General features: G+C 36.6%; 1 protein-coding gene across 1 annotated transcript; it reads left to right on the top strand.

Annotated features, from left to right (window-relative positions):
• The first annotated feature begins 916 nt into the window (after positions 1-916).
• Positions 917-14,918, top strand: LOC116724557 (cholesterol 7-desaturase). The gene is made up of 7 exons (XM_032570321.1): positions 917-1,477; positions 8,765-8,953; positions 9,237-9,415; positions 10,809-10,934; positions 11,254-11,373; positions 12,890-13,066; positions 14,370-14,918. The coding sequence occupies exons 1-7, from the start codon at positions 1,108-1,110 to the stop codon at positions 14,529-14,531; spliced, it is 1,323 nt and encodes a 440-aa protein (XP_032426212.1). The 5' UTR covers positions 917-1,107; the 3' UTR covers positions 14,532-14,918.
• Positions 14,919-16,348: the final 1,430 nt, after the last annotated feature.

The raw sequence follows: 16,348 nt of genomic DNA, 5'->3' as shown, positions 1-16,348 counted from the left end.
ACTTGGGTGGGTCATTACCGCGCTGCCACATTTTGCCAAAGGCAAAATTACAACAACACCTTCAGCACAAACTGCAAACTTACAGCTTTAAACAGGAGTAAACTGATTTCTAGCCTGGAACAAAGGTTTTGAGAAACTAGAAAAAATTTGTAAGAAAAAATTGTGAAATTAATCTCAAACATTTTCTAGAGAAAACTTGAAAATTTCTCAGTTTGAAAGAAAAAATCTGAAATTTGGAAATTAACCTCAGACATTTCCTAGGCAAAATTTGAAAATGTCTGACTTTTCAAAATAAAAAAAATTGTGAAAAATAAATCTGAAATTTTTAGATTAATCTCAGACATTTTTAGAGAAATCTTGAAAATTTCAGAGTTTGAAAAGTTGAAAATTTGTGAAAACATTTTTTAGAAAATTTTAGATTAATCTCAGAAATTTTCTAGAAAAAAAAAATCAAGGACATTTGTTGGCTTGAAAAGTCAAAATTTCTGAACTTTTGAAACTCAAAAAATGTACAAAAGTCTTTTTTTATTTTACTTTTGAAACTCAGAAAATTTGAGATTTATCTCTTGTCTTTTATTTAGATTTTTTGAGATTTATCTCAAAATTTCTGTTTTTTTTTTCAACCTAAGGAATTCCAGCATTTTTTCTAGTAAATTTCTAAGATTAATCTCAAAATTTTTGTTTTTTGGCAGAAATGTTTCCTTTTCTCCTATTTACAACGGCCCCAATACAATGTCATGTAAAAATGACCAAAACAATAATAAAAAACATAAATATTTCACAGTGTATGGATCAATCTTCTTACATCATGACGCTGTAAATCTTGAAACTTGATGTCCGGCTCTCTACAGTATGGTGACACCTTCTGGCCAACTTTCATCCAAACCCTCTCTGCTGTTGGCCTACTTTTTTTTTTTTTTTTAAATTCAACTTCAACCCTGCTGCTGAATCGCAGCACCAGCCCTTTGGAAGACCATCCTCCCCAAAACTTTTCAGCTTCAGATGTGGCATTAACGCGCAAACGCCTGCAAATAAATCCGAACTTGGTGGTGGTGTCACTTCCTGAACCCGAACCGCCTGCAGAAACCGAAGCCCCCGAGGGACAACATGCCCATGTACGCGGCTCTGGCTGTGGGACTGGGACTCGGAGCCGTCCTCCTCACGCTTCCCTCAGGTGACTTCCACCTGGAGGACTGGGGCTCTGCGAAGCGGCTCGTCCTGTGCGTGGCGGCCGGAGTCGCCGTCCTGGTTCTGGTCCGGCTGCACCGGCTGCTCTTCCGGCCCCTGGAGCTGCTCCGGACCCCGGAGGATGTGGGATACATCGCCGAGGACGGGCGCAGCAAGGCGCGGGCTGCGAACGAGGCGCGCCGCCGGAGGAAAGTCGGGGAGCTGCCGCCGGTTTACCCGAACGGCTGGTACCGGGTTCTGGACTCCCACATGCTGGGCCGGGGAGAGGTCAGAAGCGCCTATATTCTAGGTATGGCGCAACTTTTAACGCTGAAATTCCACTTTATTTTGTTCTGGTAACACAGAAAATATTCAAACTTCTTCCAGTTCTTCTTCTGATGTTTTATTTTGTCAGTGTTGAAGTGTGACGTCATTTCGACAAATCTGTGGAAACTGCGTGAACAAAAGATTTTACTCAAGTAAAAGTAAAAAAAATTACTCGAGTAAGACTAAAAAAAGTATTTGGTAAAAAGTAATCAAATTATTAATCATTTAATATTTACATAATCGAACGACCAAAATGTGAAGTTCAGTAGGTTTTTTTGTATTTTAAGAACCAAAATGACAAAAATTTATATAAGTAGCAAATAATATTTTTTTTCTAAATCAGTTTCTTTCAATATAAAACTTGCAGGTGTGTATCTGGTGAATTTCTGGTTAAAACATGTTTGGTTTTTCATTCAGTGGGAAGAAAATCCAGAAATTCTGCTGAAGTAAGAGTAGAAATACTTCATAATAAATTACTCAAAGTACATTTTTCAAAAATATTACTGAAGTAAATGTAATTGATTAAAGTTAAATAAGTTGAACTTTAAGTGATACTTGAGGAAAAAAGCTGGCTAGACGAAAGAGGCTTACTGGTCTTGGGTAGGATTATGTAAAATAGTTGTTTTTAGTTTTTTGTCATGTTTTACAGTTATTACCCCATTAAAAAAATACCTGGTGTCGCTGCGTTTCCATTACAAAAATGAGCAAAACTTTGTTGACATTCCACTAATATAGAAAATTTTAAAAAACACAATTAAAATCAAATCATGAATAAGTTTAACAAAACATCCTCCAACTACTTCCTGTCTTCTTCTTAGTTTCTACCAGTAGTAACATCCTGTTGTTGATCATGTGACTGGTTTGATGCGATAAACAAGTTTTCATTGCGGTTTTGATGGCAAAAAAACCAAATCATCCTTGTGCCAAAACTTTTTATTTATTTATTTATTTTATTTTCGTGACGCAGTTCCCATGGCAACCACTCAGTTGTGCAAAACGCTTGGGTGGACATAGCTCCACCTCCGAGGTTGGAAGCTGCAGTTTCAAAGATTTATGTTACTAGTTTCATATAAAATAAATGTAATTATTTATCTTTAAGTTTTTTAAAACTGATTCCAAATCCAGTTTCTCAGGAAGTCAGATTATTACATAACACCAGTAACCGACGTAGGATGATCTTTCTAATAGAAAGTGTGTTCAGTATTTTCAGTTAAATGTAATTAAAATCCCAAAATACTTTATTGATCCCAATTAATTCTAATATCTGCTCAGTATAGCTTTGTATTGAGAGATTCTCTGAGCTTTTTAATTAGTCTTGCTCCACATTTCTCTCAAGGCTGTTTTTATCCACCCACAGTTTTTCCTTCCACTCAATTTTTCTGGATAGAGGACTTTTTTTGTAAATAGATTCTACTAACTTTGATTTTGCCTTGGTAAGACGCTTCAGGTGTGTTTTAAACCACTTCGGTGCCTTTTTTTCTACCTCAGGTTTTCCTTCCACTCAACTTTCTGTTAATGTTTTTGCATGCAGCCACTTTCTTCTGCGCCTTCTCGCTCCTTCGTGCTTGTCTAGCCAGTAGTCTTCCTCGTTGCTGCTGTAAACCTGTCAGTGCTCCAACATCAACACTGCAGCCTTGAAACCAGGAGTACCAGGGTTCTGCTGAATAGGCAGGAATTTATACCGGTTCTGCAGAACCCTCATTGGGTTTCCAGAACAACACTCACGGTTTCCTTTTGGATTTGTGAAACTGTAAACATTTAATGGTGAAACTGGGAACAAAATGCAGCAAAATATCCTGAAAGTGAAAGAAAATATCAGTCTAAACTGACAGCTTTTATGCTGTTTTACTTTTGGTTTAATCCAGATCAAAATTTTTCATAGGCCCGTTGTGTTTTCTTTTTATTTGCTTCCTTGTTCTGTCTGAGCTGGAGCCACGATACCAGATTGCTGTCACTCACAGAGACGTTTGGGTTTTGTTTTGGGATCCCTGGAAACACTTTCTGCAGAAACGAAGTTCCTGATAAACTCTCTGACCTCGTCTTTGACTTGTGGTTACCTTTGAAATGAAGAGGTGTGGCTGGAAGTCAACGAGTTCATTAAATAATACCACAAACTTCCTCCTGGCTTAGCCAGCTGCTAATTTACCAGACAACAGAGTTTAGCACATTTTCAGTTCCTTTATAAGATATTAATGTCATTTTATGGGGCAGAACAAGACAAACAATCATCAAACATCAGGAAAATTATACTCCACTTGTTGATTATTGGTTTATTAGACACAAATTAGTTCCAGGGGTGTTTAAAGTGTGGCCCGGGGGCCATTAGTGGCACTTGGGCTGATTTTGTGTGGCCCCACTGCAATTCAAAAATGATACAAATTTGAATTGTTAAAGCTGGTGGAGGCTTTTAATTTGTAATTTTCTTACAATAGAAGATGTTAAATACAACAAAAAGTGTTTATGTTTTTATAGCCTCGCTTTAAATCGTGTTTATTTAGAGAGTTTCACTGAAAAGGCAACCAAACCAGCTTTTATGTAATTTGTTAAACTTGGCTAAATTTAGGAAACGTTTCGAAAGAAAGTGACTCGAGTTCTGTACTTATTACCGAAAATAAATTAGTTTAGTCCAGCAAAAAGACAGAAAATGTGCAGAATCTATGACGCCACTATAGCCACTGTAGATGTTAAAAAATAAAGTAAATTTAAAGAGAGTAAATGTCTGCCAAATTTTGAGATAAATCCCTGAAATTTTCTGGAAAAACATGGAAATCTTGTAATTTCTAAAGGCAAACAAATTAAACTTTTGAAACTCAGACATTTTCATGTTTTTTCTAGTAAATATTGGAAATGTCAAAATTTCAGAATTCTTTTCTAACAATTTTTCAACCGTTGAAGCTCACAAATTTTCTTGTTTTTATATAAAAATTCAGAAATTTTTGTGGAAATTTCCTTTTTTTTCTTTCTACAAACCCCCCCAAATGCCACTGTAAACACTCGACAAGATTATTTAGTTTCATCTTTCTTTTCTTTTCAGGAACATAACAAGTTTCTGTTTGGTTAATCTTATTCTTAAAGTTTATTAGTGTGAGAAAACACATTTATTCAGTCAGTATTTAATGCAGGTGACACATAATAACATTGAAATTTAATGATGTTTTCTGAAACAAAAACTCAACTGGCCGCTTATAGAGTAATTGCTAGTTGATTAATGAGACCAGTTAACTTTATATTAAGTAATTAATCAGTAATTTGCCTCCTTAACTCATTTGATTTAAATGTTTTCTGTTGCGAAAAAATTTGTTGAAAAGTCCGTCATACGTTTGTGTTGAATTTACTCCGGTACTTTTTCATTCTTATTAAGAAATTATTTACTTAAAATACTATTTTTTTTTGCAGTAAAAACTAAACTGAATTAGTTGGTAATATTTTCTGTTTTTGCAGTGTATGGCTGAGATCCTTTGTTTCTGCTGGTTCAGTCGTAGTTGCAGCTGTAATTGCAACATTTTTCTACAAAGACATTCATTTACATCGCAGCGATTCTTATTTGTATCTGTATAATTATGATAAAGTTTTTTCTGCTTGGTGAGCAGAATGGAAATGTTTCCTTCTGATTTACTGAGGCTTCACATTCTGTTCTCGTCTCTCTGCAGTTTGCTGGCTGGTTGGGGGCGTTTGATCATTTAAAAACGGGGTTTCAAAGAGGATGTGAGGCTTTCATGTTTGCTGTCGCTTCGCGTGGATTTCATCACCAAAACAAGCCGAATATGAAAGAGTTTCTGAGCCTGGAACACAACAGGGAGAGCCGCTTTTACCACCAGATTTTCCTTTCACTGTCCATCTGTTTGATGGGATAATCAGCAGAATATAAATAAAAATGCAAAGAAATGGTTACAGATTTATTGCTGTGTTATCAGAAGGTTGAGTGGAAGGAAAACCTGGGGTAGATAAATTGATGCGCAAGCAACAGGGATGATTACAGCCAGTAAGAATGTTACTTTTTTTAAGAGTCTGATTTATTTATCTGTGTATTTACAGATTTCTTCTCGTTTTTTTAGGCCCGAGCAGCGAAGCGCTGGCGCAGGGCCGATTGGAATCGCAAGATTTCTCGATTATTATTATTTAATTTTTTCCCGCCACTTTATCATATTCAAAAACTCACCAAACTTGACCGAAAAATTGTCCCCTGAGGAAAATTTTCAGATTCTGGTGGAATCGCACATGGGCGTGGCCAAACTGCTCTACAGCGCCCCTCCATCTGCATCAACGGGTCAAATTTGGATCATTTTTGAATTGCAGTTTGGGGCCGCACAAAGTCAGTCCAACGGCCACAAATGACCCCCAGACCGCACTTTGGATACCCCTGAAATATAACTTTTCTTAAATACTGATGTAGGAAAACCTACATTCTTACCAGTTGTGTTCATCCTGCAGCAGAGTTACTCATAAAAACCGTGTTTGGCTCTTTTTCCCTGCAGCCTTCAGTGGCTTCAGTTTCCCATATTTTGCTGACACCGGCTGGGAATCGTTTCTGTGTCTCCCTCTCGTCCGCTTCCTGCAGTCGTCTTGTATCAGATTCTGCCTACAGAGCACATTTTGCTTGATGCTGTCATAACAGATTGAGACGGGAATCGAGTTCTGCAGTACGACAGGCTCTGGCAGCGTCGCAGTGCTGTGTCACGGTGCGTTTGGATTATTCTTGTTATCCGTCCACGATATCCTGCCAGGGCGATGAAGGAGCCGGCTCAGATCGCTCTGCTCCAGCTGAACTCAGAGGAAGAAAGAAGGAAAATTATTCCTGTCACAGTAAACAATAAATCAATTAATCGCATGATAAATTAAAATGAGCTCAGTCATTTCCATCGTTTTTCTCTTTCTACCAAAACTGGTCTAAAGTCAACTAAGAGACTTCATAATTCATTTTGTTTGTTGTTTTGGATATTTAAAATGTCTTCCAGTTCCAGAGTTAAATGTTCATTACAATTTAAAGTTTATCAATCTTTGAGAATGTATTATTACCATTTTATTGCTTGAAAAAGGCTCTCAAAACAACAATATTATCGTTTATCGTGATAATTGCTGGGAGAATTTATTGTCCAGCAAAATGTATTATTGTGACAGGCCTGTTTTTAGCACATTTATTCAGTAAGTTATCTTTCACAACGGGGCCAAAACGGGCCTAAAACGGGCCTGTCACAATAACAAATTCTGCTGGACGATAAATTGTCCCAGCAGTTATCGGAATAAACGATAATATTGTCGTTTTGAACCACTGAAACTGGAAGACATTTTAAATATCCAAAATAAAGAAACAAAACAACAAATAAAATGAACTATGAAGTTTCTGTAAACAAATATATCTTTCAAAAAAGTGGTAGTTGAAACCAAAAGGCTGAAAACTTTTTCATCCAGTTTTTGGTTTGAGAAAAAGAAAGACGAAAAACATTAAATTAAACAAATGGAAATTTTTGAAGTCATTTTAATTCATCATGCGATTAATTTAACAGGCCAATTCATCCTTATCTTCAGCTCAGCCTACAGGCTCGATTACTGTGACAGCTGAAGAAAAAGTAATTAAAAAGTGGATTAATCTTAAGATGTCAACAGAATGTTGAGAAATGGCCTGAAATCAGATGTTTTCTGCTTTTGAAGAACTGCAGGTATGAAAAGCGCATTTAACAAACTTTACTGGTTGGTAAATTGTCCCAGAAATTATTGCGATAAACAATAGTCTTTTTATTTTGAGACAATTTGGAACTAATATAATGAAAATGGCATCACAAGGAACGTTCGCCCCCTCAGAGACTAATAAGTTTTGGTTTTGTACACAACAATCAACACTGCATGGTGACAAAATGGAGGCCGGCGTTTCACACAGCTACAAGATGGAGGCCGGCGTTTCACACAGCTACAAGATGGAGGCCGGCAGATTTTGGGGAATTTTATTTGGCGAATCGGGACTTTTATACAAAACAATATTTTGGCACACTCCTACTTATGTGGTGATTGATAATTTAAAACTCGGATTTGTGAATGACATCACAACCAAAATTAGCACGTTGCTAGTTGGAAAACCAGTGGGATTAGCCATCTGTTTTTGCTGCTAATTGCTGCTAGCAGGTAGGTTGAGGTTTTATTGTGTCTTTCGCTGGTTTAAAGAGATACAAACCTTTATAGATGATAACAAATAGTTCCTACATGCAACTGCATTTTATTTGTGGCAGCCATATTGGATATTTATGCAAATTAATCATTTGCATAAGGTCGTTGACCAGCCTTGTTTGTCGCAGTTCTTGGATTGTCTTGTTGCCATTTCAGAAATCAACACAGATCTCCTTTACCTTAATGATGTTCACTTCCATCATGAAGTGTCAGATTATGTTATGCCATAATGGCATGCCATAGAATAATAATCATTGACTAAATTGTTTCTGTTACATTTATTTAAAAGGATTATATTTTTCAAAAAATTATGCAAGATTGCTTACATTAATTATGCAATACAAGTTGGTTTGTTTACTTTTATAGAAGTGTATTTAGTGCCTGATCTCATTGGCTTTATTTAAATATGATGCTATTTTGAGCAGCAAAAGGATATTACATAAGATCCAAAAATAATATTCTGAGTGGCTTGGATATTTATCAAACATGTGTCAAGTGTGCAGCTCCACCGACCGCCCCTGTTGACATTTCTGCCTGTTAAATGTCAAACTACACCCTGGTGAATATTGCTCTGGTCCTTTCCATCCTCATTAGCTCAGTAAGTATTAGCGCTACCTGTTCAGCTCAGACCACAGCAACCCAGATCAATATGTACAATTGGATAAAACTGGTGCTAAGCACGCTCTAGCATCAACAAGAATAAATAAAAAGATTTTAAAAATACAACATATTTGACTCCTTTAGTGGCTAGGGTTGCTGCAGCACTGATGCTAACATTACATTACTGAATTTGGACACATCTGCTGTGTCACATTGTTACAGCAAACTTGCTGAACCAGCTAGCCATGTTGTAGTGCAGAGGCTAATCTGTTGTACAAGCTAGAAATGCTAAAGTTAACTTGCTGTACCAGCTAGAAGTACTAAGGCTAACTTTCTGTGCCAACCAGCTGTGTTGCACTGCTATAGCTAACTTATTGTACCAGCTAGCTGTGTTGCACTGCTATAGCTAACTTATTGTACCAGCTAGAAGTAGGTTCTGTTGAAGGTTCTGATACCACCTACTAGTGGAAAACCGTTTCATGGCCTGTTTTTTTTATGTTTTGTCGTTCAGGTCAGCAGCTGGTGGTGTTTCGGGGCCACGATGGGAAAGCCTATGTGCTGGACTCGTACTGCCCCCACCTGGGCGCCAACCTGGCTGTGGGGGGTCGCGTGTTGGGAAACTGCATCGAATGCCCGTTCCATGGCTGGCAGTATCGGGGAAGCGACGGGAAATGTGAGAAGATTCCGTACTCAGATAAAGGTACGAAAACAGCACAGGCAGCTTCCTGTCTTTGGTTTCAGTGGTTCAGTCGCTAAATATGCTGGAAAATATTAGTTTTTATGTCTTTACTCTGTTTTCTATTTTCACAATGGTCTCTCCTTCCTTCCTTTCCATTCTTCCTTCCTTGTGTCCTCAATTTCTGTTCTTAAATCTGGAATAATTACATTTTCTTCCTGAGCTCCTTCAGTATTGCATCATAAAGTCAGTATATTTCTTGTAATTTCTTACCTGTGTATACATACAGTATGTTTTTCTCTCTCAGTACCTGAGTCCGCCCAGGTGCGCCGCTGGCCCAGCTGTGAGGTGAACCAGCAGGTTCTGGTCTGGTTCCACTGTGACGGGTTGGAGCCGCAGTGGAGCGTCCCAGAGCAGCCGGAGGTCGCTAACGGCCAGTGGGTCTACAGAGGCAGAACCGAGCATTTCATCAACTGCCACATTCAGGCAGGTGGAAAAAATTCAAACTAAATATTCACGTATATCTGGAAGCAGCTGAACTATTAAAGCTTAAAATATGTATAACAAGACATGTTTCCCATGATACAAGTGAAATAATCTGCCAATAGAACTACAACTGGGTTGCTAGGTAACGGGCTGGGCTTTCCTGGGGTTGCTAGGTAACGGCGCACAGGAACATTCTACCAATGGAGCTAGAACTTTTTTTTATCAATATTAAGGAATTATAGACTTAGAACAAGCTACTATATCTTGCTGAAAAGTTACTTTTGAGTTAGGTTTGTCTTATTTCATGCGTAATAAACTAAACTAAACCAAAAATACTTGATTATATTTTCTGTTTTTACAGTGTGAACTGTGCTAGTTTATCTGTTTTATCACACTTTTTTCTTCTACATAATGTACATAATGTATATTTGAGGTGTACTTCTAAATCTGCTGCTTTACCGTTCGCCTTTTTTCCTTCCACTAAGTTTTCCATTGGTATATTTGGATATATTAGGAAATTTTCAATTTTTTGTTTAATATTACAGTGACAAGATTGGTAATTAACCAACATTTTCATCTGTATTTTTTATTTTTTTTTTATTAGTAAATCTGTTGCTTCACTGTTTGCTTTTTTATATCACACGATTTTTGTCCACTAAATTTGATATTTTTGGTTATTTTAGGAAAATTTCCTGTTATTGCTTAATATTCTAGCGATAACCAACCCTTTTTTAACTTTTCCCTATTTCCCACCTTTCTGATTTTTGTCCTATACTTTTTTCTTCCTCTAAATTTTCCATTAGTATTTTTGACCATATCAGGAAAAGTTCAAATTATTGTTTAATATTACAACAACAATATTGGCAGTGACTAACCAACATTTTTGCATGTTTTTTTTCTTTTCCAACTTTGCATATTAGTAAATCTGTTGCTTGACTGTTTCCTTTCTTTATATCACACTTTTTTTCTTCCACTAAATTTTCCTTTACTGTATTTGGATTTAGGACTTCACAATACTTCAAAATATAGCTTACTTGTCATAATTAACCAATATTTTTGTGACTTTTTAAATCTCTATTATTCCTTAATTATGGATCATTACGTTTTTGGCAAGTTTGTTTTCAGAGTTTTGCATTTGAAATTTTAAAGCCTATGATACTCTTGATAGCCTTTATCTTATCTTCTACTAAAGTAAAAATAAAAATTGCACCAAAGAAGATGGAGTTTGCTGATGCATTTACAGACTTATGAGAGAGTGGGATTTTTCAGTTTTTGATGTCTTTTACATTATTTAACTTGCTGACTTTTGGTTTTCAGTGAACATTTATGGGGCAGTTCATTAAAAAACAGAGAAACATGTCGCTGTTGATGCTAAAATGAATTATTTCTTCAGGAGATTCCAGAAAACGGAGCGGACATCGCTCACCTGGATCACCTGCACACTCCGGGCATCCCCAGCGGAGTGGATCTGCGCTACACCAACAGCAAAACCTGGGAGTTTGTGCGACACGACTGGAAAGTAATCAAACATTTCTTCTCTTTTGCTATAAATGTTAAAAATGTTCAGAGCTTCTTCTTTGCTTCATTTAGTCGCTGTTATCTCTGTGCACTTTGCTCCTGTTTATTCAACCAAAGATGTCCTCTGGAGCTTTTTCTGTTTCATGGAAACACTTTTATCGGCCTTATCAGGGAGAATTTGCATCTTTATATAACAAATCGTTCTTGATAAGCCAGAGGAATCCAGATATTGTCTTTATCTGACCTTTGTAATCCTTATTTCACTGTGACTGTAATAGTGAATCACTTTTGTCTGTTTTGTTTCTCCGTTTCCCTCGTAGGTTGAATGGGATCCAGAGCCTGAACCCACCAGTCACTGCTCTCAGATGAGGGTCAATCATTCACTCACCGTGTTTGGATGCCGTTTGCCTGTGCTGGACCTGCGCGTTGTGGCCAGACAGGTACAGTAAATACAGTACACACAGCTGAAACCACACATTTACATTTTAAAATAATACAATTAAAATAATAAATGAGACTTTTTGTATTACTTTCTTCAAATTAAAAAGTGTCTTTGTTTATTTTATAGAATTGCCCTTTAATCTGTGTATAAGTTTGCAAAACAACAACCAAAAAACAAAAGAAGATGGATATTAATAAGTTTCCCAGAAAGTCTACCTAAAATATAAAAATAAGGCAGCAAAGAAGTGCTTAATAAAATGTACATTAAGGTCCAAAAAATCAGAAATTGATGCTTTGAGGTAAAAGGTCATTTTATTTATATAGCACATTTTCAGCAACAAGGCAATACAAAGTGCTTTACAATAATTAAAAGGAAATACAAACAGAATAACAAACCAAAGAAAAGAGCAAAAGAAGAAAAATAATCTAATGTTGATCTAAAGTATATAAACTATATATTCCTACTCAGGGTTGGTAGATATGTATAAATAAGTTTCCTCTACTTAAATGAGCTAATTTAGCTAACTGTGAAAACATGTAGCGCACTTGGATTCCCCTAAATACATTTATTCAGAAAAAATGTTAATCTCTAATTTACTTGGTTGTTTTGTAACCAGCTGAATAAAGTTTGACATCTGTGTTGAAGTTTTGGCTATAAACTGTTAAGAATCCTTCAAGTAGTTAGTCAGATACTTCTGATTTTGAAGTAGCTGAAGTGTTTTCACAGCAGTTCCTGTTTCCTCCGTTTTCTTACTGACCTTATTTCAAACAAGAAACAAAAATAAAACAGTGGATAACAAGACATGAACATATCAACAATATCTAGGGACATTCTAGAACATGTACAATGAAATTTGGTTATAAATTGCTAAAACAAAAATACTTCAAGTAGTTAGCCGTTTATATTCATGCTCTTATTTTGAAGTCAGGGAAGGGTGTGTACATTGTGGTTCCTGTTTCCTCTATTTTACTTTATTTCAAACAGGAAAAATACAGGAAAAAAATAAAACAGTAGACAAGATATTAACATAAAAACAATATCCAAAGGAATTAAAGAACATGTAAATTATTATGAACTGTTGGTTATAAACTGCTAAGAATCCTTCAAGCCGTTAATATTCATGCTCTTATTTTGAAGTGACTGAATAGCGTTTACACAGCAGTTCCTGTTTCCTCCGTTTTACTTTAATTCAAAGAACAAAATAAAACAGTAGAGAAAAAGATATGAACATAAAAAAGTATGTAAGGACTTTATAGAACATGTAAATTATCATGTTAAAACTAAATTGGTGCTCAAGGGTTATAATTTGAATTGAAGCTAGCGATTTAGCATTAGCTTCTGCTACACAGTGTTGGTAGCTACATAGTTAGCTAATTTATATTGTATACTGTACATTTTTTTGATAACTACATTCATAAATCACAGGCCTAAGAACAGTAATCAATGGCTTTAAGCTCTAAACGCAGCAGTTTATGTTCTTATTCCCGGTTCAGTGCCGTTCGTAACTGTTCCAGGTGGGCCCAGGCGTGGTGTTCCTGCGGTTCGACCACAGCTTCCTGGGCCGCGGCCTGATGATGCACTGCGTGACGCCGGTCGAGCCTCTGCTGCAGTGCGTAACTCACACCATGTTCTACCAGCGAAACATCCCAGCTGTGGTGCCCAAATTCATCCTCAAAGGAGAATCCATTCAGGTGCAGCATTATGAATTCATATTTATTCAGTTCTTTTAATTCATATTTTATTAAATCTTAAACATAAACAGTGAAATTGTTCTTCATTCGGTGTGAATTTGAGATTTGTTCTGGTCTGAATATATTATTGGCTGTATTTTTCAGCTGCTTTACCTTTTGTTTTTTCTGTTTTATTCATATTTTTTAAATTGCTTTATTTTACACATGCCAAAATTGCTCATTATCAGTTGCAAGTTTGTAACAAAAGGATTAATTCTAATTTTCCTTTATCAGCTACTGCATTGATGGTTTAGTCCTGCTAATCTTTGTAATAATTTTAAAAAAAATTATTTTAATAGTAAAGAAGCTTCATATTAGTGGTGAGCTTATAAACTCAGATTTATTTATTACATTTATCATCCAGTCTTTCTTTATGTCCTTTTGAATCACTTGTTACGTTATATTGCTCATTTTTTATTGTGCGTATAAATACTTATTTTATTTAGAGGAATATTTTTACTACCTTTGGTTTAGTCCTTCAATACTTTTTTTCCATTTTATTTTTACTTATTTTATTTTGTAATATATTGTTTTTTAAATCTTCAAATACTATACTATATTAACATTTAATCAATTTGAAAGGATAATTTTTAACCTTTAGTTTTATTTTATTTAAGCTTATTTCCATATGTTAAGTTCATGTTAGAAGTAAAATAAATTATTATGAATTTAATTTTAAGCAAATTAAATGAAAACTGAAAATCCATTTTTAAATATTTTATCTTTAAATGTTGGATCTGTTCTTTAATAGCAGTATGTTGTGTATTTCCTCCGAAATGACTTTAATCTGAAGCGATCACTGGGTGCATGTATCACCCACTCCTCCTCGCGCCGTACAGTCACTGAAAAAGTGTAAATACTGTCTCATTAAAGATGATAATTAGCTGGGCGGTGAAGAAACACTGTCAGCTGTTTGAACGAGACAGAAAAACGTGTAAATTACCATAAATATCAAATAAAATCCTGGTTTAAAAGCTGCATATTATAATTACAATCCAATAGTTTGATCAAACTTCCAGAAATCTTTTTTTTCTCCAATGTGGCGCCGAATAGAAACAGTTGACAGCTGCTGGGAAGTAAAATGCCAGATCTCAGCAGCAGCTAAAGTCACTGTGGAGTGACATTTAACAGCAGACCCCCTGCTGAGTCACGATAATTTACTGGGACCAGACAGCACAACAAACATAATAATGAGAATAAACTCCTGGTCCCAGTTCAGTCACCAGATCCAGATGCTTGTTTGTTTGTTTGTTTGCGTCCGCAGTTTGAACGTGACGTGATGATCTGGAACAACAAGATGTACATTTCCAAGCCCCTGCTGGTGAAGGAGGACGCCGCGGTTCGGAGGCACCGCCGCTGGTTCAGCCAGTTCTACAGCCAGAACAGCCCGCGGCTGGAGTACCGGCGGGACACTCTGGACTTCTGACCCGCCTCCGGAGGTCGCCTCGGTCTGGCTCCAAGAAACCTCTCAGAGAAGAAATTATTTTTATCTGTTTCAGGTTGAAAAAATTTAGCTATGCAGTTTTTTTTATGCTTTCCTAAAGGCCAAGCACAAAAATTATCCATCCAAGATCATGAAGAGAAATAAATTCTCTTTAACCCTTTAATGTGAAATTTTTACTAACAATAAGCACATAAAAAACTGTCTAAAAGTGTGAATTTGTTGTATAAGTTTATTATGGGATGGTTTGAACCTGAAGGAATGTTCTGTTCACAGGTAAATGTTTCACAAAAATTTACACTTCACATGTTTTTATAGTTTCTTTTGGGTCTGTTCTGCTTCTAATAACAACCCAAGTGCTTAAAAACCACATCCAGCTGTTTCGTTGTTGTTTTATTTTAGCAATAAGTTAATGTTTTTTGGTGTTTGGAAAATGGGCCGTTTCAAAAACTTCCGGAATGTTGAGTCACATTCCACTGGCACTGAGCCGTTACCTAGCAACCAAAGACGACATTTGGTCTGCTGGTTTTACTGATGAATATACGCTGTATTGTGTCAAACTATCGTAACACTTTGAAAACCCTGTTCCCCTCCTTGCCTGTGGGGGCGCTGCACCAGGAGCCTCTGAAGAAGACGCTTCCTTCTTCACGAAATGTAAACAAAAATGGAGTAGCATCAGATTTTAGAGGTTGTAGGATTTCTCTTTTGTCTTTGGTAAAACATCACAAGCTAATTCTCACGCCAACACTTGACTCACGAATTTGTTGTGGTTGTATTTACCCAGAATGCCCTGCGCCGAAGTCCATTTCCCGTTTTTGGAGCGGTTCTCAGTCCACTTGATGTTCACATATGCATTCAAACCGCACCAGAGTTCACTTCAACAGAACCAAGACTGAGGTTAGTAGGCGGATCAGAGTTCTATTGTGCATTCACACCTCCACAAATGTACCGGACCTTCTTGGCAAACGAACTAGACTTGGATAAAAGTGGACTAAACAGGACTGGTATGAATGATGCACCATAAAGGTGTTTTCCTACCTGGTAGACTCCCTTCAGTTGGAAATCATGACAGGTAGGCAAAAATGAAGTGGGACCAGATTTTAGCAGTAGTAGGGTTTCTCTTTTGTCTTTGGTAAAAAAAAAAAACTACTGGAAAATTTTCCCACTAGTTATAGACTTGCGACTCGTTTGTTTTGGTTGTATTTACCCAGAATGCCCTGCACTGTAGTTCACTTCCTGCGTTTAGAGTTGTCTCCAGTCCGTTTGGTGTTGAGTTTGATTAGGCATTCACATCTCCCCAAACGAATCGGACTTTCTAGTCAGACTAGAATTCACTAACGAATTTTGAAAAAACTCCTCACCTGTGGGGGCGCTGCACCAAGAACCACTGAAGTAGACTACAGGAAAACCTCTGAAGAAGATCAGCGCCATTTTCTTCCCCAGGAAAGGTGAACGAAAATGCCGTAGCCTCACTTTAGTGGTTGTAGGATTTCTTATTTGTCTAAAATCTTTTGATGTTAAACTTTAAAGTGTGACAGAAACAACATTAGCTTTAGCCAAACAGCTAATGTCATCATCTCGGTTGCTCCTGAATATTAATTTTTGTAGCCGACAGATGATCCACAGCTGTAATGTTTATTTAAATATGCAGATTAAAGCTGTCTCTCATGCATTTCTTAGCTAGAAGCTTCCAGTTGGATATGTTAGCGGGTTAAATCGAGCAGAATCGGCGGGGAAAAGGGTTTTAGTCTGCTGCATTTCGCCATGTTGTAAAAACACTTTTTCTGTTTTGGTTTATGGGA

The sequence above is a fragment of the Xiphophorus hellerii genome, chromosome 8 (assembly GCF_003331165.1).
Source record: "Xiphophorus hellerii strain 12219 chromosome 8, Xiphophorus_hellerii-4.1, whole genome shotgun sequence".
NCBI lineage: Eukaryota > Metazoa > Chordata > Actinopteri > Cyprinodontiformes > Poeciliidae > Xiphophorus > Xiphophorus hellerii.
This window is presented reverse-complemented; position numbering and strand designations above follow the sequence as displayed.

Excerpts from the sequence above, each read along its gene's own strand:
- LOC116724557 (XM_032570321.1), top strand. The coding sequence starts at position 1,108 with ATGCCCATGTACGCGGCTCTGGCTGTGGGACTGGGACTCGGAGCCGTC. Across the intron at positions 8,954-9,236 it reads GATTCCGTACTCAGATAAAG|TACCTGAGTCCGCCCAGGTG; the intron begins GTACGAAAACAG and ends TTTCTCTCTCAG. Across the intron at positions 10,935-11,253 it reads TTGTGCGACACGACTGGAAA|GTTGAATGGGATCCAGAGCC; the intron begins GTAATCAAACAT and ends TTTCCCTCGTAG.